This window comes from Strigops habroptila, chromosome W (assembly GCF_004027225.2).
Source record: "Strigops habroptila isolate Jane chromosome W, bStrHab1.2.pri, whole genome shotgun sequence".
Classification (NCBI taxonomy): domain Eukaryota; kingdom Metazoa; phylum Chordata; class Aves; order Psittaciformes; family Psittacidae; genus Strigops; species Strigops habroptila.
In genome coordinates, this window is record NC_044301.2 from 5,559,429 (window position 1) to 5,584,811 (window position 25,383).

Sequence of the window (25,383 nt, forward strand, 5' to 3'; positions counted from 1 at the left end):
CCCAAACGGCATTGTGGGGTGTGGGTGCAGACCATGAGTCTCCTCCCTGAGCCTGCATCCAGCCCAACATCAGTTAGCTCCCAGCACCAAGAGGGATAGAAGGGGGGGTCCTGTCACAGTACAGTAACTCCTGAGCAAGTACTTATGCCTGCATAAGAGCAGGTTCAGACCAAACAGCTCCCTTTACTATGGGCACACAGTTATACTGGTAAAAAGCACAGCTGTAATGGAAGAGCTGGCTCTGCCTTAAAGGGCTTCCACTGCTGCAAACTGAACTATCCCAGTATAGATCAGGCTGTTGCAAAGTGGTATCAGAAAGGTTGAAAATTTAATTTATAAAGGTAACAAACTAGTGAGTAGTGGTAAGGAGATTACTTGTAACCTCAGGTTGCATTAGAAGCATCTCACCTGTGCATGCATTTGCCTCAGCCTCACCCTGGTGCAGATGTTTGCAGCTTCACCACTTCCCTCTTTCCTCAGAGTGAGCTGGAGATAGTGGACCATCTTGCAAACACTGAGATCAACAGCCAGCGTATCGCTGCTGTGGAAAACTGCTTTGGGGCTTCTGGACAGCTCTTAGCTGTGCCGGGAAGAGTCCTTCTAGGAGAAGGGATTTTAACCAAAGAATGCCGCAAGAAACCAAAGCCTCGCATATTCTTCCTCTTCAATGACATCCTTGTCTATGGCAGCATAGTCATCAGCAAAAGGAAGTACAATTCCCAGCACATTATTCCCCTTGAAGATGTCACTTTGGAGACGCTGCCAGACACTTTGCAGATGAAGAACCATTGGATGATTAAAACTTCCAAAAAGTCCTTTGTGGTTTCCACGGCCTCCCTGATAGAGAGGAAGGAGTGGATCAGCCATCTGGAGGAGTGCATCAGGCACCTGCTGACGAAGACAGGACGGCAGCCCTCCACGGAGCATGCGGCTCCCTGGATTCCAGACAAGGTGACAGACATCTGCATGCGCTGCATGAAGATTAAGTTCTCCACACTCACCCGAAGGCACCACTGCTGCAAGTGCGGCTTTGTCATCTGTGCAGACTGCTCCAGGCAGAGGTTCCTGATGCCCCGCCTGTCCCCCAAGCCCCTGAGGGTTTGCAATCTGTGCTACAGGCAGCTGCTGGCAGAAAAGAAGGAGGAAGAGGCAGATTGCAGGCAGCAGGAGCCAATCTGCTCTGCCATCCCGGGCTATGAACCCTCCAGTGGTGATGACAGCGATAAGTCTGATGGTGACAAAGCTGACCAGTGGCCAGCAGACACAGAGTTTTATACCTCAGAAGTATCCTGGTCATCTTTCCATAGCTGACCTCCTTGGGAGTCAGTGGCATTTAGGCATTGGGAAGCCAACTTCTGGCCTCCAATGCATATCCTTCTTGATGTTTTCCCTGGAGGCTGTGCCTAGGAAGGTGGATCTTAGCCCCCTGTGTGTGGTGTCTGTGTGGGGAGCAGAGATGGGGTTACCCCTCTGAGAATGTGTCTCATACGACATGAGTTCAGAGAGCAACAGCTTAGTGAAGAGCACAGTCTGGGCAGAGACCTGTGGATCAGGCTTGGCCAAATGAGCTCAACCTTCTGTGCCTTAGTCTTCCTGTCTGCAAATACAAAGCAATACTGACTTTTCTTAAATGCTTTGATATTGGCTCTTGGGAGAGAAAGGAGCAAGAAATACTCAAGTTAAACACTTGCCTGCTAGCAATGTGTTCCCCTCTCATGGCAAGGGGCACTCCAGCTGCTGTTTCCCATCTACATCAGAGATGCTCACTGCAAGCCCGCCAGCCTGAGGGGATAGCCACTTATCACTGCACGGTAAGGTCAGCACGGGCTTCCACTTCTACACATGGGTGTCTCAACTTTGGAAACACTAAAGGAATAGTGCTCCAAATGCAGGGAGCTCATGCAAGGCTTGGTGTGAGCAGCCTTAGCAAAGCACTGGAACATCCAGCAATCTTACATGGAAAGAGGTCATTTTGATGGTACCAGGCCAGGAGGGAGGAAGGAGAGGAGAAAGGGACAGGTAAAATTATACAGAGGAGTGAGATGAGGAGGGAGAGACTTACTGCAGTTGACTTAACTAAGTGCAGAGCCCTAGATCTCAAAAACAGGCTGTTTATCCACCAGATTACCAGCAACTTGATGAACTCAAGCCTATCAGGTAAAAGGATAGCCCAGGGAAGACTTGTTAAAAGTCTTGAAAAATCCAGGAAAATGCCCCAAATTAAGATCCTATGAAGTACAGCACTTCCACTTCCCTCCTGAGCAGGAGCCCAAGGCATTGAATGAGACTCACTTGTGGGCTCACCTCATGTCTATCAGTCTCAGAAGTCCAAAGTTAAGGTCCTTTATGTACTTCCAGGATTGGAACCCAAGACTTTACAGTTCACTTGAGATCAGCTTTAAAGTTCAAATTAAGTTAGAAATAAACCATGTTTATTCAAGTATTTTATCATAATATAGTGCAGGAGTAAATATACTGAAAATCAGACAGCAGCAATTGTTTTGCAGCAGAATTTCTACAAACTCATTATTTGATTATAATTTTGTATTGTGTATTTTATACTCTGGAGAAGGAACATGGCTGGGAGTACACTGCCAATGTTATAAACTGTTTCCTTACCATGACCTGTTCCAAACAGTGCATTGCCTGCCAGATGGCCAGATGTGGTGTTTTTTAAATTTTAGTTCAAAATAATAATTTTTACTGTCTTTTGTAAACTGCCACTGTTCCAATGAATTTGTATCACTTGACTGTGTGCAAATAAAGATATGGCCAACAGGAAGAAACCAGGAAAATATGACAATAAAGCATGTGGTTATTTAACAAGAGCCTTAACCAAGAGCTGAGATTCGGGCCTGGCTGGCCAGCACGAGTTCTGACCCCTCAGCCGTGGGTGAATGCACTAGGTTTCTATTTACTGCTACCAAGGTAAGCGTGAGTGAAAAAGAAAAAGCCAAATCTGATGCTTCCTTTCTATTTATACCATGTTATCATATAACTGGGTTTTCCCAAGTCTCTTGCAATCCCCTGCAGTAGTCTGTATTAACTGAAACGGTGTTTTTCTGGTGGGGGCACAGCTTAGAGTGGGTCAACAAACTTTATGACCTAAGCAGATGTGTTTAGGTTTTAAAGCAATAAGTACACAGAGTTCTATTTTTTCCATCCCTCTCCAAGCTTAGTTCATAGCTCTGTGCAGCAGTGATTGTTTTTATAAAGCCTCCCACCCACATGCTATGTAAACAGAAAATGACCTTAAAAATAAACAGCCATTAGAACAGTTCACAAGCCAAAAATAGCCCAGCTGCTGAATCCACGTCCATATCTGGAGTTCCAGTTCCCTGCTCCTGAGGTGAAACTCCCAGTTTCTTCCTCATAACTGGCTCCAGAAACGTATTCCAGTTTTGAACCTACTTAGTTGTCTTAGAGATCAGCTTTCCTTTATCTTACATATGTCCAAAGGTTTTACTATCATCAGCCCTGAAAGAGCTATGAACTGCTTTTATCCACTAATGAAGGCCAGGCATGCCTCTAACAAATGCTTTCTTGTTGAGCAAGAGCTTTTCTTAATCACAGCAGGAAAGAAAACCCACAAAAACCAAGCAAACAAACTCCACCAAAACCAACCAGTCCTGGGTTTTTTCTGTGCATGCTGTAGTTGATGGCCTTATGGAAAACACACATACCTTCCAGCAAGTGGCACATTCCCATTCCATGCAGGCAGCAATGGGGTATTGTTGGGGAGATCTGGGAAGGCTGCCACGTGTCCGAGAAGACACCTCACATGAAAACCCCAAGTAACCTAGTGCCTCTTAAACTGTTAATGCATATGGTAAAGGGAGCCTGCCCAGGAAAGCATGGGGAAATCTAAACAAAGCCTTCCCTCTCCCCCCCACTTTCCTGCAGTTTATTAGCCAAGCCAGGGAGCTCAGCACTGGGATCAGAGCCTGGGGCTCCTGGCTTCTGGCCTGCTGAACACATGGGTTTTGCATCACAGGCTCTGCTGTTACAGTCCAGCCTGGAGTTTTGCAGCTTCATTCTATCTCCAGTGTATTAATGGGGCATTTCCTGATTGTTTGTTTTTTTCTTTTTTGAATTAAATAAATGCCTTACCAGGGATTCATTACAGTTTGCAAACCCATGTGGCTAGGAAGAGCGGTAGCTTGAATGCTAGCTTCAGAAAAACATCTGCAGGCTGGGGGGTTTGTGGGGTCACATCCTCCTGAAAGGCTCCCAAACACTGTGTGTGGGCATCAGTTGCCAGAAGAGGTTCCTTGCTCAGCCCCTGCCTGATGGTGTCACGGCCCAAAGGGCACTGCACCATGCAGCCATCCCTGCAGCACACCAGCCTTGACACTGCCTGGCCCTGGGCTGCACTGGTTCAGAAAATCAGACCCTGGAAAATGCTCCTTCAGCTCCCTCAAGCAGAAACTGAAGCCCAGGCACTTCTAGAAAAATGGTTCCTTTTCAGCTGGGCACACAAGAGCCAGAGGACAGTCCCGTAGCTGTCAGGAGCAGGAAGAACACTAGTGCACTAAACACACAAAGCAAAACTTGAATGTCAGCATCAGACCTTCTGCAACCACTGGGGATTCTCCAGCAAAAAGAGAGGAAAACAGAGCAAGGGGCCATGCAGTGATGCAATCCTCTTCTGCTCGCCAAAGTCGGTAGGAAGTGGATGGCATTGCTGTAGCAGCCGGTCACAAAAGCCAAAGGAAAGGTAACGGGAGATTTGTTCTGTGAATAAACTGAAAAGAAAGGATCAAAGAGGTTCAATGGGATATGTGTGCTCTGCCATCCCAAGGCACAGACAAGGCACACCACCACCTCCAGAGCATGGCGCTGACTCAGCACTTCACAAGCTTTTGGAGGCAGCCGGGTGAACTGAGCCAGCTTCTCAGTCAGAGTCTTGCTCCCAGTTACTCACTCAGTTTCCATCCAAGCAGTTCTGGCTCTGCCACAGCCCACGGCCTCTTCCGACTCACTACTGCTGCAAGGCACTTTTCATTTTCCTCAGCCTGGGATTTTTGGTTAGCAGGAGGAACTGAGGAGCACAGATGGTCTCATCTACTGCTGAGGTTTAAAGCACTGTGTCTCCAACAAAAAATACAGGCTTCTGTTTCTGACTCTGCTCCAGGCCATGGATCTTTAAGAAAAGTGTTGGCAGGAATAAGATGTTACATGACTGTCACTGTCAGGGTGGACATAATTTGGCAAAACAGCTCCAAGGAACCCTTGCCCAAGACCTAAGTGCTAGAGATGCTCTGCAGACCTGCTGGGGAGGAGTGAGGTGCTCCAGGGAAGCACTGGGGCAATATACAGCCAGGTCTGCTTTATGCTGCTTGTCCCAGGCAGGAGAAACCCCAGTACCATGCAGCACATGGATGGGAAGGAGCCTCTCCTGCCCATGCAGTTGTTCATAAAACCTCTGAGCATGGGTGAGCATGCATGCTGAGGTGTCGTGGTTTAAGCGGGGGGGGAGTGAGCAAGTGGCTGCATGGTTCTGAGTTACTGGCTGGGCTCTGTCCTGGGTTCAGCTATAGCAGTCATTTTTCTCCTGCTTAGTAGCTGGTGCAGTGCTGTGTTTTTTAACTTTCAGCCTGGGAACAACGCTGATAACACCGATGTTTTTAGTTGTTGCTAAGTAATGTTTATTCCAACCAAGGACTTTCTCAGTCTCATGCTTTGCCAGGGAGGAGGGGAAGCCAGGAGGAAGCAGAGACAGGACACCTGACCCAAACTAGCCAAAGGGGTATTCCATACCACAGCACATCATGCCCAGTATATAAACCGGGGGGAGTTACCCGGAAGGCCCAGATCACTGCTTGGGTCGGGCTGGGTATCGGTCGGCGGGTGGTGAGCAATTGTATCCTCTCCCCTTGTTATTTCACTAATCGTTATTATCATTGGTGGTAGCAGTAGTGGTTTTGTGTTATACCTTAGTTGCGGGACTGCTCTTATCTCAACCCGTGGGAGTTACATTCTTCCCATTCTCCTCCCCATCCCTCCGGGAGCAGGGGGAGGAAGAAGGGGGGGGGGGGGAAGTGAGCGAGCGGCTGTGTGGTTCTGAGTTACCGGCTGGGCTCAAACCACGACAGTTCTTTTTTGGCGCCCAACGTGGGGCTCGAAAGGTTGAGATAACGACAGATCTGACCAGAGTGTGTTTAATCATATTTGTGATAAGCATTCATTGTTACTACTCGTCACAATGGTGATTATTTGGCTCTCAGACGTGTTGCGCTTGATCTCAGAGTTTCAGCATGTTGTACCTTACTTACAGCCACTATTTGCTGTTTTAGCGTTTATCGGCTGGGGGGCCTGGGCTAAGGTTCTTGTTTCACTGTACTTCATGGTAATGACTTGTAATACAATATACTCATTGATCATGAAACTGGTCTGGTTTGTGCTTCCAGCGTGGCCATCACCACTATACATTGGGAGGTATATAATGAAATATTTTAGCAATTGCATATCTTTTTTTTTCTCCTCGGGGGGTCAACTTATGAAGGAAGCATTCTCTTTCACCCCCCGTTCCCCCACCAGCCTATTTGCAACAGCAGTTGAGAGTTCTGAAGGTTTTAGATGGCCTTTGAGTACCCTTGAAACCTGCCGCTGATTGTGCTGGGGATCAGCATGTTGGCAAACATACGGAGTGTGTTTTACCCACGGCCATCCCGTCATAGGAACATCCTATTTCGTTTAATGTCAAAAATTCAGCAGTATCAGGTTCGAATCTGGTCTAGGGTTAGACGACGATATAGGAGGTGACGCGTGCTGAAGAGGCCCCACCATATAATGAACTGTCAGAGAGTGAAAAGCAATATGCCTTGTTTACTGATGGGTCCTGCTGTATTGTGGGAAAGCATCAGAGATGGAAGGCAGCTGTGTGGAGTCCCCTGTGACAAGTTGCAGAAACTGCTGAGGGAGAGGGTGAATCGAGCCAATTTGCAGAGGTGAAAGCCATCCAGCTGGCCTTGGACATTGCTGAACGAGAAAAATGGCCAGTACTTTATCTCTATACTGACTCATGGATGGTGGCAAATGCCCTGTGGGGGTGGTTGCAGGAATGGAAGCAGAGCAACTGGCAACGCAGAAGTAAACCCATCTGGGCTGCTGCATTGTGGCAAGATATCGCTGCTCGGGTGCAGAACCTGGTGGTGAAGGTACGCCACGTAGATGCTCATGTACCCATGAGTCGGGCCACTGAGGAACACCAGAATAACCAGCAAGTGGATAAAGCTGCTAAGATTAAAGTGGCTCAGATGGACTTGGATTGGCAACATAAGGGTGAATTATTTTTAGCCCGGTGGGCCCATGACACCTCAGGCCATCAAGGCAGAGATGCAACATATAGATGGGCTCGTGATCGAGGGGTGGACTTAACGATGGACACTATTGCCCAGGTTATTCACGAATGTGAAACATGTGCTGCAATTAAGCAAGCCAAGCGGTTAAAGCCTCTCTGGTATGGAGGACGATGGCTGAAGTACAAATATGGGGAGGCCTGGCAGATTGACTATATCACACTCCCACCAACCCGCCAGGGCAAGCGCTATGTGCTTACCATGGTGGAAGCAACCACCGGCTGGCTGGAAACATACGCTGTGTCCCACGCCACTGCCCGGAACACTATCCTGGGCCTTGAGAAACAAGTCTTGTGGCGAAACGGCACCCCAGAGAGAATTGAGTCAGACAATGGGACTCATTTCCGGAACAACCTCATAGACACTTGGGCCAAAGAGCATGGCATTGAGTGGGTATACCACATCCCCTACCATGCACCAGCCTCTGGGAAAATCGAACGGTACAATGGGCTGTTAAAAACTACACTGAGAGCAATGGGTGGTGGGACTTTCAAACACTGGGATACACATTTACCAAAAGCCACCTGGTTGGTCAACAGTAGGGGATCTGCCAACAGGGCTGGCCCAGCCCAATCAGAACTTTTACGTACTGTAGAGGGGGATAAAGTTCCTGTGGTGCACATAAAGAATTTGTTGGGGAAGACAGTCTGGGTTATTCCTGCTTCAGGTAAAGGCAAACCCACTCGTGGGGTTGCTTTTGCTCAGGGACCTGGATATACTTGGTGGGTAATGCGGGAAGATGGAGAAGTCCGATGTGTACCTCAAGGGGATTTGATTTTGGGGGAAAACAGCCAATGAACTCAATTGTACGCTGTTGCCTGCTCTATAACACTTTTATAGCCCACCAGCTAGATATCTTCAGGTCGCCAGCCATTGACCCTGACTTCCCTCCGATCATCACCTCAACAAAGAATGAATTTTGAGGAAACCAGACGAGCTCAGCAGTGACCAGATGAGTTTGGCGGTATCATCAGCAGGCAACAACCCAACACTATGTACCGTCCCTCCTGCCCTGAAAGACTATTACAAGAGATGGAGCCTGACATCATGGACTGGATGAGTTCAGCAATTTTACAGGGATTGGTCCATGGACTAGGGAACGATATCTTTCTCTGTGTGTGGGTGTGGGTGTTTATATATGTGTATATATGGGACAGGGGTGATGGTGTGCTGAGAGATGTGGGATCTGAGCATGACGTGAATGGTATGGAATAAGGGGTGGATACTGTCCTGGGTTCAGCTATAGCAGTCATTTTTCTCCTGCTTAGTAGCTGGTGCAGTGCTGTGTTTTTTAACTTTCAGCCTGGGAACAACGCTGATAACACCGATGTTTTTAGTTGTTGCTAAGTAATGTTTATTCCAACCAAGGACTTTCTCAGTCTCATGCTTTGCCAGGGAGGAGGGGAAGCCGGGAGGAAGCAGAGACAGGACACCTGACCCAAACTAGCCAAAGGGGTATTCCATACCACAGCACGTCATGCCCAGTATATAAACCGGGGGGAGTTACCCGGAAGGCCCAGATCACTGCTCGGGTCGGGCTGGGTATCGGTCGGCGGGTGGTGAGCAATTGTATCCTCTCCCCTTGTTATTTCACTAATCGTTATTATCATTGGTGGTAGCAGTAGTGGTTTTGTGTTATACCTTAGTTGCGGGACTGCTCTTATCTCAACCCATGGGAGTTACATTCTTCCCATTCTCCTCCCCATCCCTCCGGGAGCGGGGGGAGGAAGAAGGGGGGGGGGGGAAGTGAGCGAGCGGCTGTGTGGTTCTGAGTTACCGGCTGGGCTCAAACCACGACAGGCTCAAACCACGACATGGGGTCCCCCTCAGCAGCCCTCCTGAGCTGCACATGCCCCTTGTGTGCACACTAGCTCTGCGTCATGCCGGAGCTGCAGAACCAGCCCTGTGCCCAGGAGCATGCACAGGGGAGCAGCACTTGCAGGAGTGACCCTTGCGGTCGTCCTGAAAGGGCTTGAACAGCAAACCAAACACAAACCAGAGCCACCAGCATCCAGGTCACAACTACCTGGTTTCCATCAAAGTCTCACTTGATGAGTGTTTGCAGCAAGTTTCAGGCAAACCAACCTCTGGCTCCTTCCAAAAAATGTCCTGGAGCACCCTTGTGACCAGCCTCTAAGAGCCACACAGCCCTGCAAAGTTTTGCTGTGCATTGCTTTCATAGTCCAAAGGTCTTTCATACACTGCCCGAAGACTCTGCACACCCTTTGCAGCCCAGCTCTGCTCCCCAGCACACCCAGAGCAAGCACCCAGGTCCAGCCTCTGTGGCTGGGGCCACAGGAGCATGGGAACTGCCCCAGCATCTTCCCCTGCCCAGCTCTGCAACAGCAGGGAGCCTGGCACCCCTCACGGGGGTGTCTCCTCATGAGGAGAGGCTGTTTTTCACTGCCTTGGCAGGATCTAGCTGCTCTCCTGACACACTCCTCACACAGCTGACTTTACTGAATCACCCCAGCAAGCAGAGGGAGGAGGAATGCTGTGCTTTAACCCTGCAAGGGCCTCTGCAGCAGAGCCTTCTGCTGCGGTTCATGCAGGGGAGATGCCTTACCCCCAAACCTCAACAGACACAGGCTAGTGTCAGTCACACCGTGGCTGTGGAGGGACTTGTCTCACAAGGTTTCAGGCTGCAGCCACATTTGTTCATTCTATTAGTTCCATGTACAAGGCAGATCCAACACCCACAGCCAGTGGGCTGAGCAAAGCCCTGTGTCTGTGCTGGGTCCCAACAGAAACTCGGGATACCACATGCTGCAGCCATCTGCTTGCAAGGAAACAGCTTCACAATGAGAGGTTCTACAGAATCAGTGGTAAAGAGCTATGGTGTTCATCTGGGGAGGAGGACAAATGCTGACTGTCACACTTTGCTATTTCAAGACCTCAGCAGTACCACTGCTGTCACTATAATACAGTAGCTATGTAAAAAACCCAACCAAACAAACAAAAAACCAAAACAAAACAGTAGAGCTAAAGCTTCATAAAACCAGGGTCTGCAATGCAGCTGGTGTAGCCCCCAAGCAAGGGCAGCCCCTCATGGCACACACCCCAGAGCCCAAAGCACTGTGAGCACTCCAGCAATCACCAAGCAAGGACCCCTCACACCAGCTGATGTTCTCTTTCCTCAGGGACATGCCATAGCCAAAGCCCAGCACATGGCTGTGTCACAGAAGGAACTCTAAAGGATATATTTGCTGGTTTAGACCTTACAAGTTAGAGACAGGTTACCCCTGTTTCAGCACCCTCACCACTCAGGAGAGCCATCTGGGCAGTCCATGAAGCATGGGGGGAGCCTCCAGGATTACAGCTCTTCCCTTTGGGAGATGAGGAAGGGCCCTGTGTTGGAAGCAGGCAGAGGAGCTGGTCCTTACCCAAGAACCAGCAATGCAGCTCCCCAAACACAAGCTGTCACAGACAGTTCCAGAACCAGATGTGGTATTAACAGCTGTTGGGAGCACAGTGGGCTGACCACCTCCAATACAGCTCTGCCTCCCACCCAGCACCACCCAACTTTCTCCTCCCTGCCTACTCTCCTCCACCAGAATGGGTCTCTCATGTTCTGCAGGCTGGGTTTTCCTGCAGCTGGCCATGCTGGTGGGGTGCATGCTGCAACATCCCTCTGGGCTGAACCAGCCCTGCACCACAGGCACCTCTGCAGCTACAGGCTTGCTGGCTGCAGGGTTGGGAAGAACAGCAGGACAGGGGAAGAGAAGGAGCTTTGTTCTTTCTTTCTTTTTTTTTTTTAATTAGTTCTTTAAGAACACTTAAACATTCAAAAAGAAAACACGAGGAACTTTTCAATCAATCAGGCATATGACCCACGTAATCTCTCTGTGTAAAACAACTTTCCATTCTGCAAAACAAAGCAATAGCATGACCACATCTTAAGACAACTTCCACTGTATGTGGGTGTGAATAAAGACTTCCTTCTTTAAAAATACTGCCTAGTGATTTAGGATTCTGGTGGCATGGAGATATTTTCTGCTTGGCACAAGTAATAAAGACATTTGGTTTAATTTTTAAGCTGATACTGCAATTTTGAGAACATGTGATTCGTAGAACATGTTAAGAACTCGCCAATGAAGTTTAAGTTGACAAGCAGGTATTCTTTATTGCAGTGCTGGGAGACACAGGGGATATCTCCTCTTAATGTGTGTCCCGTTTAAGCATCAAACAGACCGTGTTGCTTAACATACATATTCATTACATTTCTGATAAATGTCATACATATTAATTAGTTGTCCGAGAATCATTTTACATAATTCCATGCCTATTTTCGCATGCACATAACAATGTGGTAGTGGTCTTTGGTGGTTGTTTTATTTCTTCCAACAATCTTCATCACTTGGCCGTTCCTTGAACTCTTGTTCTGGAAGTCTTTGAAGCATGCGCAGTAAATAAATGCTTACACCAGCTTGATTAGTTTGGTAATGTCATAAATTGTGACCACAACGGATCATAATCCAATTAAAATTTTATTAATTATAGCAAGTAGAATATGAGCAAAAACAGCGCTGGACGACAGGGGAGTCTGCGCTCCGCCACTGCCGTGCTGAGCAGTTCAAACAGTCCCTTTTTATACATCTTTACTTCCGTGTTCATGAAGTAGTGGAGGTACTCTGCGCATGCTTCAGTTGTTGTTAGGGGGTCGTTTTCTACCTCCTGGTGGTCGTTGAGGCCGAAATAAGAAGTCTTTCTCCTTTATCCCATAGTTGACCCCTCATTCACATGTCCTTATCTGGGGTTGTTTGTCCTGTTTCTGTCGGTTCCTGGGAGTCTGGCGGTTATCTCGCGATTGTGGTTATCTTATCTTACTCAAGCAGTGTCCGAGTTTCTGTCTTCATAAGCGATTTCACATCTTTGTTGCCTAACCTTTACATTGAGCTTAACATAAATCTTAATAAACAATATCCTAGTCCATAGTTTCTCACAGTAACACTACTGACATAAGCGAGTGATTTCTCCTCATCCTTCTACTTTGTTACAGTACCTCCTGAACATCTGCTAGTTTCAGATACTCTTTATCTGCAGTCCTGTTTTGCTTACAATAAATTTTGTATGAAGGTCATAAGGTTCTAAAACTATGTCAGTTACAACAATTTATCTTATACAAGGATCCTTATTATGTTCTTTTGGTTGGGCTTTTTAGGTTTTTAAAGTTTTGTTGTTATGTACAAAGCCACCAAGCTTAAAGTTACTTAAAACTGAATTTTCTTATTTACAAAGGATTATATTTCATTTTGTACTTCCTTGTCTCACATGAAATAACTGATTGCAGCTAATGGACTGCAAGAGGTTAGGGTTTCCTACCTCTGCTTATTCAATTGCTTGTACATGGGAAAGCATCCAGAGAGGAAGGCTCCACTACTGAGCAGGATGAGAGGCACAAAGGCAAATGGGCAGCTCTTCCCCTGTCGCAGGAAAACCCTTCTGTACAACACAAAGTGTGCCACGCTGTTCTCAGAATGTGATTGCTTTGGCAGCACATGTCCTATTTTACTTGTGGTAGCACCTATGCTAGCACAACACTGCAGAAATCATGTGCTGCATGTGTTTGGGGTAACATGAAAGCAATCTTATAAACCAGAGCCAGAGTTCACCTACCCCAAAATCACGAGGGATGGTGTGCAAGAGGCACCCACAGAGTGATACTTCCATGGCTTTAGTGTCCTGTCAGCCCATGGTGAGAAACTTCTTGAGGCCAGGTTTGATTCTGGACTGGTGTGTTTGATAGTACTAGCTGCCATCAATCTGCCTAATCGCTTTCTGAACACACTTTTGGTTTGGCACCAAGAGCATCCTGTGCCAATGAGCTCCACAATTCCCTGTTACACTGTGTGAATAAGCACTTCCCTGCACCTCTCCCCTATCTGTGTGTGCACCCTGCCTTCTGTGCCACGGTACTGTTCCTCTATTCATCTCTGTGCTGTTCACAGCCACCACCAGAACTCTCCCCATTAGTGCCATTTCCAGGTTGAACAGTTTTAAACTAGCTCATCTCTCTTTACACAGACACTTTCCCATATATTGTTATCTTTCACTGTATCCTTTGTAGCTCTATAATGCCCATTTTGGCTCCAAAAGGACTAACCAGAGGGGATGGAGCAGGCTGCACAGGCTATTCAAGATGTGGATTTATTCAGTGACCTAACAACATTCACTGCTGCTGTGAGAGACTGAACTGAAATCAGACTCCACTGTCCATTGTCTCAAAGATTGGTATGAGAAGCTGAGATGGGACTCCACCATCCATTGTCTGAGAGATGGGTGGGAGGAGCTAAGACTCTTCCATCCATTATCTTGAGGATTGGTGTGAGGAATTGCTGCCCATTATCCCAAGAATTGCTGCAGACACCTGCAGTTGAAGAGCTGGCTGCAAGACCAGCGAAACTGGTCCACCAGGAATGTGTAGTACTTGACATTAAGAACAGAGGTACTCCCCCCAACTCATAATAAAAGGGGAAATGGTAATCTCCATAAGGACACCTCCATGAGCACACCTCCATGAGGACACCCTCCATGGGGACACCCACCTCCAACGACTACTACAGACCCTTGGGGACACTCTCCTCTGACACTGACTACGGACCCTGGAGGACTCCCACCACCTCCAAAGACGACTACAGACCCCCCGGGACACTGCTGGATCCACGGTGGTGGCTATCTCTCTCTGCACCCCAAATTCTTGCTTCATTTCTATCTTTTTTTCTGATCTGTCCTATCACTATCCCCTTTTTTATAATAATTTCCCTTTTTATAATAATTGTCTTTTTGTAATAAACCAACTGATCGATTACAGTACTTGACCTCATTTGCGTCTTAATTTCACTCTTGGAATCACAAAGGAAATGGGTCCGACACTGGGGTTTTCTCCAGTTGGACCCTGACAGCTGCCTTCTCGGTGTCCTTCCCCACCCAGCCTAACCTTCTCATTCCCTTCTGACCTGCTGCTGAGCACTGAGCTTGTATTGTCAGAAATCTGTCCACAGTGACCTCAAACTCTTCCCAGAGAGAAAATAGGTTACTCAGAGCCCAGCACTGTGACTATATGATCAGGGTTATATTTCTTCTGGTGGCATTTACCAATCCTAACCAATACCTACTGTTCTGCTGACCACTGGCTCACATCGATGCTGGGAGCTGATGGCAGGTGCTGGAGTGCTGCGGGCCAGTGGCTTTACTGTCCAGAAAGGCTTTGAAACCTTGCAGTTAAAGTAGAGCACCCACTCTGTTCCTTGACAAGTCAGCACAGCACAGTGTGACTCTGTTCTCCTTTGCCACCAGTATGATACTGTAAATCACAACACAGCACCAGCAGCACAGAATCTGGGGTTCTTCATTTAAGTGCAGCAGTGCCTGGGTTTAACTCAGCTGCACTGGGACTGCATCCTCCAGGCAGGGTTAAGGGATGGTGGAGGCCACATGCACGATGGAAACTGAGCTGCTACAAAGCACTAGAGCCACTTTGTTGAACACATATTTGAGGTTCCCAAAGATGTGTCAACGCTAACCAAAAGACATTGGGCAGCTTTGAAGCTGGCTCAGTTGTTGGGGTGTGAGCAGCCAGTAGTTGGTTAACTGATTTCCTGATTGCTACCTGAAGACACCACCCAATTTCGGCTTATTGCATAACAAGACAGTACAGTTAAATTACACACAGTAGAAACACATACCTTAATTAGTATCAGCAGAGCACTTTGAAGACATAAATCACTACAAGAGTGCTCTTTATTATCCTCATTGCTCCTTATCACTAGTGGCACAATGTGAAGTCTGATCTTTGCCCTGTACTAATGGGGATGTGCTGCCACTGTTGTCAGCAGCTCCAGTCCCATGGGGCCAGGCTGGGGATATGAAAGCCCAAAATTAGGCTCAGTGTCAGCACAGGCTCCTGCAGAGTTAAACTTCAGAGACAGCAGAAAGCCTCAAGTATGCAGGCAGCTGCCAGGCGATGGGAGGCTGTTTGCTGTGGTTATGGAACAAATATTTTTATACACAGATGCCTGGAGAGAATGGCTGGGAAAAAAGCAAGCAAGCCCCTTTTATGGAAACCAACCAAATCAGATCCAAGAGCCTGCCTTGCCAGCACCCTATTTAGCTTTTTATTACTGACTTTGTTCCTGCATAAGCAACTAATAAACTGCAGTTTGGTCAAAAGTCTGCCGCATGAACTTCAGCTCACAGACAGGCACAGAGCAGGCAGATGATTCCTACTGATACTGCGATAAGGTGCAAGACTTGCTGGAGTATTTGCTGAACCGCTTTGCCTTGTCCCCTGCTTTCTTGAGTAACTTGACGCATTTGCTCTTGCACTCCATCCCTGCTAAGCCCAAATATTACATTCAGCTATTATGCCTTTTGTATCCTTCTCTGCACTAAAAGGGAGAAAGTCATTAATTTAGGATTTTGAAAATCTGGTTACGTAGGGCTTAAAATTAACCTGGAAGGGCAAGGAGGAAAAGCTAGATGTCCCCCTCATTTGGGCCTGAAGAAAAGCCAATTCTTAGAGCCATAGAGCTTTGAGTAAATGCAGATGACAGAAGTCAGAGCTGCCCTGGCCTCCTTTATTCTTGCAGAAAATTTCCATTAATACCAAGCAGAATTGCCTACCAGGGAGAAGGCAGAAATCTACAGGAACTATCCACTGGTGCAGTGAGCTGGGTGAAACCAAAAACTCACGTTGGAAATTCATACAGATATCAGAAGAAGGAGCTTACCTACAGTTCTGGACCCAGGACAGGCTTCACCCACTGGCTCGCCCACTTCAGCAGGAGATAGAGATCTTCCCAGCTGGGAGGGAATGCTGGTGCCTTGAGAAGGAATAGCCGAGGCTAAACACGCACTGGCCCTGGCTCTCTGACTGAGAACCCTCCTCACTCCATAGGTGTTCAGGGGCTGATTCTGCCTCAGCTGGGAGATTGTCCAGTTATTTTGTTTTAACATCTCAACACAAGGAGCTGCTCGGGATGCTACAGTGGGGCAAAGGAAAAATAAGACCTTTTGTTTTGTTAGATCAGTTTTGACCACAAATTACAAAGATTATTCATTACATCTTATTGACTGATACAGCAATAACAAACCCTTCATGCTGTCTTCAGATTACACGTATATCCTGGGTTCAGCTGTAGCAGTCATTTTTCTCCTTCCTAGTAGCTGGTGCAGTGCTGTGTTTTCGACTTTAGCCTAAGAGCAGTGCTGATAACACACCAATGTTTTTAGTTGTTGCTAAGTAACATTTACTCCGATCAAGGACTTTTCAGTCTCTCATGCTCTGCCAGGGAGGAAGGGGGGCAGGGGAAGCTGGGAGGAAGCAGAGACAGGACACCTGACCCAAACTAGCCAAAGGGGTATTCCATACCACAGCACATCATGCCCAGTATATAAACTGGGGGGAGTTACCCAGAAGGCCCAGATCGCTGCTTGGGTCGGGCTGGGTATCGATCAGCGGGTGGTGAGCAATTGTGTTCTCGCTCCTTCTTATTTACCTTATCATTATTATTATTGGTGGTAGCAGTAGTAGTTATGTATTATACCTTAGTTACTGGACTGTTCTTATCTCAACCTGTGGGATTTACATTCTTTCAGTTCTCCTCCCCAACCCTCCGGGAGTGAGGGGAGGAAGAAGGGGGGGAATGAGCGAGCGGCTGCGTGGTTCTGAGTTACCGGCTGGGCTTAAACCACGACAGTTCTTTTTGGTGCCCAACATGGGGCACGAAGGGTTGAGATAATGACAGATCTGACCAGAGTGTGTCTAATAGTATTTGTGATAAGCATTCATTGTTTCGAATTAATAGTCACTCATCACAATATGGATTTATTTGCTCTCAGAGTTGTTGCGCTTGATCTCAGAGTTTCAGCATGTTGTACCTTACTTAGAGCCAGTATTTGCTGTTTTAGTGTTTATCAGCTGGGGGGCCTGGGCTAAGGTTCTTGTTTCACTGTACTTCATGGTAATGACATTTAATACAATAGAACCATTGATCATGAAACTTGTCTGGCTTGCGTTCTCAGCATGGCCATCACTTCTATACTATGGGAGGTATATAATAGGAATATTTAGCAATTACACATTCTTTTTTTTTCTTCCTCGAGGGGTCAACCTATGAAGTAGACATTCCCTCACACCCCCCGCTCCCCCACCAGGCTATTTACAGCAGCATCTGAGAACTCTAAAGGTTTTGGCTGGCCTTTGAATACCCTTGAAACTTGCCTGCTGCAATTGCTGGGAATCAGCATGTTGCCACACATACAGCGTGTATTTTACCCATGGCCATACCACCCTGAGAACGCCCTATTTCATCTGATCTCAAAAGTTAAGCAGGGTCTGGCTCAGGTCTTGTCTAGGGTTAAATGACAATGTAGGAGGACCACCAAGAGACTTTCCCAGAGGCTGGACAGTCATGAGTGGCAGGGTGTGTGGGATAGTATGGGCAAGTATCTAGGCCAGTGGGCCCCTCCAGTGCTTTGGAACTTCACCCCGAACAAGCGCGAAATCTGTAAAAATTAGCAGAACACTTAAATGAAGTGTGCTGTCATTCTGGCAATACCAAAGAGGGACAACTTGCTGCAATGTGCTGGGGCTTGGCCTATGCCTACAGAGCCCTGCTCAACACTATCCAGCACCTTCAAGGGGAAAAAGATGTCTCTGGATTTGATGGCAAAGCAACAGATAATACAGCTACTCAACCCCCAAGCACAGCAGCTACACCAACCCCAACAACAGAAACTGTGGCCACACCAACCCCGGTCACAGAAACTGCAGCTAAACCAAAGGACCAATCCGTGCCAATATCAGTAGCCCCTATAAGCAAGGGGAAAAGCAAACGAGAGCCACAAAGAGCAACTCGTGCAGTGAAGAAAGATGAAGACCCAATGCACGAACTAGAAAGGGTGACATCTGAACGAGAGTTATGAATACAGGAATCAGAGGAAGAGGAAGAGGTAACTTCTCGATCCGGGACCTCACCCGAGCTGCAGAATCTATGAAAACATTTCACCCATCTTCCAGGGGAGCACGTCGTCACCTGGTTGCTCTGATGCTGGGACAGTGGGGCTGACGGCCACGAACTAGAAGGTAGGGAAGCCAAGCAGCTGGGATCACTTGCAAGGGAAGGAGGAATTGACAACAAGATTGCAAAAAGGAAGTGAGCCCTCAGCCTTTGGAGGCATTCTCGGCAGCTGTGAACAAAAGGTTTCCCTACAAGGACGATATTATGTGTACCTGAGCCAAGTGGACCACGACAGAGGCATCCAGTCCCTGAGGGAATCAGCCATTCTAGAGATGATCTATCGTAGGCTGGATGCCAGGAACACATCCGTAGATCCAGATGAAGATGAATGTACACAACCCATGTGGTGGAAACTTACACGGAGTGCACCATCATATGTCCACTCATTGGCATCAATGACCTGGAGTAAGGCAGCATCACCAACAGTGGATGAACTGACTCCTCAACTCTGAGATTTCAAAGACAATCATCTCACTCATTCCATCATTTCAGCTGTGGAAAAACTATCCCAGGAGTTCAAACAATTGAGAGACGATCTATCCAGCTCCCCAGGTGTAGCAACCTGCATCTCAGCTATTAACAGAAGGCACCCTGTTGTCTGAGAGACTAGACATAGGAGAAACACGCCAAGGGGCACCCTATGGTTTTACCTGTGGGATCACGGAGAAGACATGAGAAAGTGGGATGGAAAACCTACCTCAGTTCTGGAGAAATAGGTGCATGAATTTAAGAGGAAAACAACGGTCAAGGATGATCCTCCTATGAAAGGTGCTGCTCCAGTCTCTGGTGAGCAGTTTCCCAGATGGAGTGAAAGAGCTGATTTTACTCCAACTCCTATGATAAGGAATACTAATCCCTTTCTACAAGACATAAGTGAACAATCTTATGATCACTATTAGAGGGGCCCTGCCTCCAGCCAGGTGGAGGAGAGGGACAATCAGGTTCACTGGATTGTGTGGATCAGATGGCCTGGCACATCAGTCCCACAGGAGTATAAGGCTCTAGCAGATACCAGTGCACAGTGTACCCTGATGCCATCAAGGTATCAAGGGGCAGAACCCATTTATATTTCTGGAGTGACAGGAGGATCCCAAGCATTAACTATGCTGGAAGCTGAAATCAGCCTGACTGGGAGGAAGTGGCAAAAGCACCCCATTGTGACTGGTCCAGGGGCTCCATGCATCCTTAGCATAGACTATCTCAGGAGAGGGTACTTCAAAGACCCAAAAGGGTATAGATGGGCTTTTGGTGTATCGCTGCCTTGGAAACAGAGGAAGTTAAGTGGCTGTCCACCTTGCCCGGTCTCTCAGAGGATCCTTCTGTTATGGGGTTGCTGAAGGTTGAAGAACATCAAGTGCCAATTGCGAGCACAACAGTGCACCGGCGGCAATATCGGACCAACCGAGACTCCTTGATTCCCATCCATGACCTGATCCATAGGCTGGAGAGCCAAGGAGTGATCAGCAGGACCCGCTCACCCTTTAATAGCCCCATATGGCCAGTGCAAAAGTCTAATGGAGAGTGGAGACTAACAGCAGACTATCGTGGCCTGAACGAAGTCACACCACCATTGAGTGCTGCAGTACCGGACATGCTAGAACTTCAATATGAACTGGAGTCAAAGGCAGCCAAGTGGGATGCCACAAGTGATAATGCCAATGCTTTTTTCTCAATCCCTTTGGCAGCAGAGTGCAGGCCACAGTTTGCTTTCACTTGGAGGGGCGTCCAGTACACTTGGAACCGACTGCCCCAAGGGTGGAAACACAGCCCTACCATCTGCCATGGATTGATCCAGACTGCACTGGAACAGGGGCAAGCTCCAGAACACCTGCAATACATTGATGACATCATCGTGGGGGGTGATACAGCGGAAGAAATTTTTGAGAAAGGGAGGAAGATAATCCAAATCCTGCTAAAGGCCGGTTTTGCCATAAAATGGAGTAAGGTCAAGGGACCTGCACAGGAGATTCAATTTCTGGGAATAAAATGGGAAGATGGACGTCACCAGATCCCCACAGATGTGATCAAGAAGACAACAGCAATGTCTCCACCAACTAACAAGAAAGAAACACAAGCTTTCTTAGGTGTTGTGGGGTTCTGGAGAATGCCCATCCCAAATTACAGTCTGATTGTAAGCCCTCTCTACCACGTGACCCGGAAGAAGAATGATTTCAAATGGGACCCTGAGCAACAACAAGCCTTTGAACAAATTAAACGAGAAATAGTTCATGCAGTAGCCCTTGGACCAGTCCGGGCCGGGCCAAATGTGAAAAATGTGCTCTATACCGCAGCCGTGGAGAATGGTCCTACCTGGAGCCTCTGGCAGAAAGCTCCAGGGGAGACTTGAGGTCAACCCCTCAGTTTTTGGAGTTGGGGATACAAAGGATCTGAGGCCAGCTACACTCCCACTGAAAAAGAGATACTGGCAGCCTATGAAGGGGTTCGAGCTGCTTCAGAAGTGATCGGAACTGAAGCGCAGCTCCTCCTGGCACCCCGGTTGCCTGTGCTGGGCTGGATGTTCAAAGGCAGGGTCTCCTCTACACATCATGCAACTGATGCTACATGGAGTAAGTGGGCTGCACTTATTACACAACGAGCTCAAAAAGGAAATCCCAGTCATCCAGGAATTCTGGAAGCCATCATGGACTGGCCAGAGGGCAAAGATTTTAGAATGTCACCAGAGGAGGAGGTGACGCGTGCTGAAGAGTCCCCACCATATAATCAACTGTCAGAGAGTGAAAAGCAATATGCCTTGTTTACTGATGGGTCCTGACGTATTGTGAGAAAGTATCGGAGATGGAAGGCAGCTGTATGGAGTCCCCTGGGACAAGTTGCAGAAACTGCTGAAGGAGAGGGTGAATCGAGTCCGTTTGCAGAGGTGAAAGCCATCCAGCTGGCCTTGGACATTGCTGAACGAGAAAAATGGCCAGTGCTTTATACTGACTCATGGATGGTGGCAAATGCCCTGTGGGGGTGGTTGCAGCAATGGAAGCAGAGCAACAGGCAACGCAGAAGTAAACCCATCTGGGCTGCTGCATTGTGGCAAGCTGTCACTGCCCGTGTGCAGAACCTGGTGGTGAAGGTAAGCCATGTAGATGCTCATGTACCCAAGAGTCGGGCCACTGAGGAACATCAGGACAATCAAAAGGTGGATCAAGCTGCTAAGATTGAAGTGGCTCAGATGAATTTGGATTGGCAACATAAGGGTGGGCCAGTGGTCCCAAGACACCTCAGGCCATCAAGGCAGAGACGCAACATATAGATGGGCTCGTGATCGAGGGGTGGACTTGACAATGGACACTATTGTCCAGGTTATTCATGAATGTGAAATGTGCTGCAATTAAGCAAGCCAAGCAGTTAAAGCCTCTCTGGTATGGAGGACAATGGCCAAAGTACAAATATCGGAAGGCCTGGCAGATTGACTATATCACACTCCCACCAATCCACCAAGGCAAGCGCTATGTGCTTACCATGGTGGAAGCAAGCACCGGATGTCTGGAAAGAAATGCCGTGCCCCTCGCCACTGCCCAGAACGCTATCCTGGGCCTTCAGAAACAAGTCTTGTGGTGACACGGCACCCCAGAGAGAATTAGGTTAGACAATGGGACTCATTTCCAGAACAACCTCATAGACACTTGGGCCAAAGATCATGGCATTGAGCGGGTATATCACATCCCCTACCATGCACCAGCCTCTGGGAAAATTGAACGGTACAAGGGGCTGTTAAAAACTGCACTGAGAGCAATGGGTGGTGGGACTTCCAAACACTGGGATACACATTTACCAGAAGCCATCTGGTTGGTCAACACTAGGGGATCTGCCAACAGGGCTGGCCCAGCCCAATCAGAACTTTTACACACTGTAGAGGGGGATAAAGTTCCTGTGGTGCACATAAAGAATTTGTTGGGGAAGACAGTCTGGGTTATTCCTGCTTCAGGTAAAGGCAAACCCACTCGTGGGGTTGCTTTTGCTCAGGGACCTGGATATACTAGGTGGGTAATGCGGGAATATGGGGAGGTCCAGTGTGTACCTCAAGGGGATTTAATTTTGGGGGAAAACAGCCAATGAACTGAATAACATGCTGTTGTCTCGTATATAAAACTTTTATAGCCCATCCTCTAGATGCCCATCTCCACCACTTTGGTATTTGAACAGAAGATATGTGCTGTCATGATCATCAGCGGAGAATAAAGTCATGGGAAAAGCTGGCAGCAGCAGCAGAACTGTCCTCAGGTCACCACTGACAGAACCTCTCTTCCCTCCAATCATCACCCCAACAAAGAATGAACTTCTTGAAAACAGTTGAGTTCAGCGGTGTCCTCAGCAGGCAACAATCCAACACTAGACACCATCTCTCCTGCCCTGAAAGACTGTTACGAGAGATGGAGCCTGACACCATGGGATGGATGAATTCAGCAACTTTACAGGGATTGGTCCATGGCCTAAGGAATGATATCTCTCTCGGGGGGTGTGTGCGTGCATATATATATATGTATATATGTGTGTATATATATATGAGACAAAAGCAATGGTATATTGAAAAATATGGGATCTGAGCATGACGTGATTTGTATGGAATAAGGGGTGGATACTCTCCTGGGTTCAGCTATAGCAGTCATTTTTCTCCTTCTTAGCAGCTGGTGCAGTGCTGTGCTTTTGACTTTAGTTTGAGAACAGTGCTGATAACACACCGATGTTATTAGTTGTTGCTAAGTAATGTTTACTCCGATGAAGGACTTTTCAGTCTCATGCTCTGCCAGTGAGGAGGAGCACGTGAAGCCAGGAGGAAGCAGAGACAGGACACCTGACCCAAACTAGCTAAAGGGGTATTCCATACCACAGCACATCATGCCCAGTATCTTAACTGGGGGGAGTTACCCAGGAGGCCCAGACCGCTGCTCGGGTCAGGCTGGGTATCGTTCAGCAGGTAGTGAGCAATTGTATCCTCTCCCCTTGTTATTTCCCTTATCATTATTATTATTGGTGGTAGTTTTAGTAGTTTTGTATTATACCTCAGTTACTGGGCTGTTCTTATCTCAACCCATGGGATTTACACTTTTTTGATTCTCCTCCTCATCCCTCTGGGAGTGGGTGGGAGAAGAACATGGGGAGTGAGCAAGCGGCTGCGTGGTTCTGAGTTATAACCTGGGCTTAAACCACGACGCTCAATCATCTGCTGCTATTATTTTGGCAAGAGTTAATTTAATTTGTGAAATAACCAGAAAATTGCACATAGAAGTAACTGCATTTGTAAAAATAGTAGTTAAAAATGGATATACGAAGTGTGTAAAGTCTTAAAAAGCCAGTTGCAGTATGTGTAAACTGTCAGCAAAACTGGAAAAAACCCACTAATTTCAGGCTTGGTGTTATGAAGCTATGACAGGGTAAGGAGTGCCCACTTAACATTCACTTCGATCTGCCTATTACATTGTCCTGGGTTCAGCTATAGCAGTCATTTTTCTCCTTCTTAGTAGCTGGTGCAGTGCTGTGTTTTTTGACTTTCAGCCTGGGAACAACGCTGATACCACTGATGTTTTTAGTAGTTGCTAAGTAATGTTTATTCCAACCAAGGACTTTCTCAGTCTCATGCTTTGCCAGGGAGGAGGGGAAGCCGGGCGGAAGCAGAGACAGGACACCTGACCCAAACTGGCCAAAGGGGTATTCCATACCACAGCACGTCACGCCCAGTATATAAACTGGGGGGAGTTACCCGGAAGGCCTGATCACTGCTCGGGTCGGGCTGGGTATCGGTCGGCGGGTGGTGAGCAATTGTATCCTCTCCCCTTGTTATTTCAGTAATCATTATTATCATTGGTGGTAGCAGTAGTGGTTTTGTATTATACCTTAGTTGCGGGACTGCTCTTATCTCAACCCATGGGAGTTACGTTCTTCCGATTCTCCTCCCCATCCCTCCAGGAGCGGGGGGAGGAATAAGGGGGGGAGCGAGCGAGCGGCTGCGTGGTTCTGAGTTACCAGCTGGGCTCAAACCACAACATACATCACTGAAAATGTGTTTTCAAATGATGAGACAAATAATCTCTGCCCTCCAAGCATAAAAGTACACTGAATTTATTCATGCCAAATGGTATCAGCAGGAGTCAATTAATCAAACGTATGTAATAGCCACTTATGAGTTTAAAGCTTCACCATTTAAAACTCACCTTCTAGAAACTTCACCACACAGATATCTATCTTTATTTTAGGTGTAAATTGAAATTATCGGAGCAGTTTCACTTGTTTTTACATATAAAGAAGGCACACATGCACATTTTTCTACTTACGAATTTGTCTTACAAGTGCCTTGAAACAAATGGTGACAAACTGGCTGGGACATTCAGGAACATTGCATTTGGAACTCACAGTGTTAAATGCAGCCAGCACCTGAACCCACCACTACTGCTTGTCCAGCACCAGGCTGGATTCTTCCTCAAATTTCAGTACTCAGTTCTTAAAGAGTCCCTTTAAAGGAAAACACAGGCCACTATGATGCTTCTTATGAATATTTTAATGACAACAGAGGACCAGGTGTTCAAAATCAGTCAAGAAAACAATGCTGAAATGAAAACCCTAATCCTGGGGAATAGAATAAAAATGGCAGATTGAACTTCCCATTTTGTGGTGGTTTGAGCCCAGCCGGCAACTTGGAACCATGCAGCCGCTCACTCACTCCCCCTCTTCTTCCTCCCCCCAGTCCCGGAGGGATGGGGAGGAGAATCAAAAGAATGTAACTCCCACGGGTTGAGATAAGAGCAGTCCCGCAACTAAGGTATAATACAAAACCACTACTGCTACCACCAATGATAATAACGATTAGTGAAATAACAAGGGGAGAGGATACAATTGCTCACCACCCGCCGACCGATACCCAGCCCGACCCGAGCAGCGATCTGGCCTTTCGGGTAACTCCCCCCGGTTTATATACTGGGCATGACGTGCCATGGTATGGAATACCCCTTTGGGTAGCTTGGGTCAGGTGTCCTGTCTCTGCTTCCTCCCGGCTT

At 47.5% G+C, this 25,383-nt stretch overlaps 1 protein-coding gene across 1 annotated transcript; it reads left to right on the plus strand.

Moving 5' to 3' along the window:
- The first annotated feature begins 414 nt into the window (after window positions 1-414).
- Window positions 415-1,498, plus strand: LOC115619236 (pleckstrin homology domain-containing family F member 1-like). The gene has a single exon (XM_030511287.1). It carries the CDS (start codon window positions 415-417, stop codon window positions 1,309-1,311), a length of 897 nt encoding a protein of 298 aa, XP_030367147.1. The 3' UTR covers window positions 1,312-1,498.
- Window positions 1,499-25,383: the final 23,885 nt, after the last annotated feature.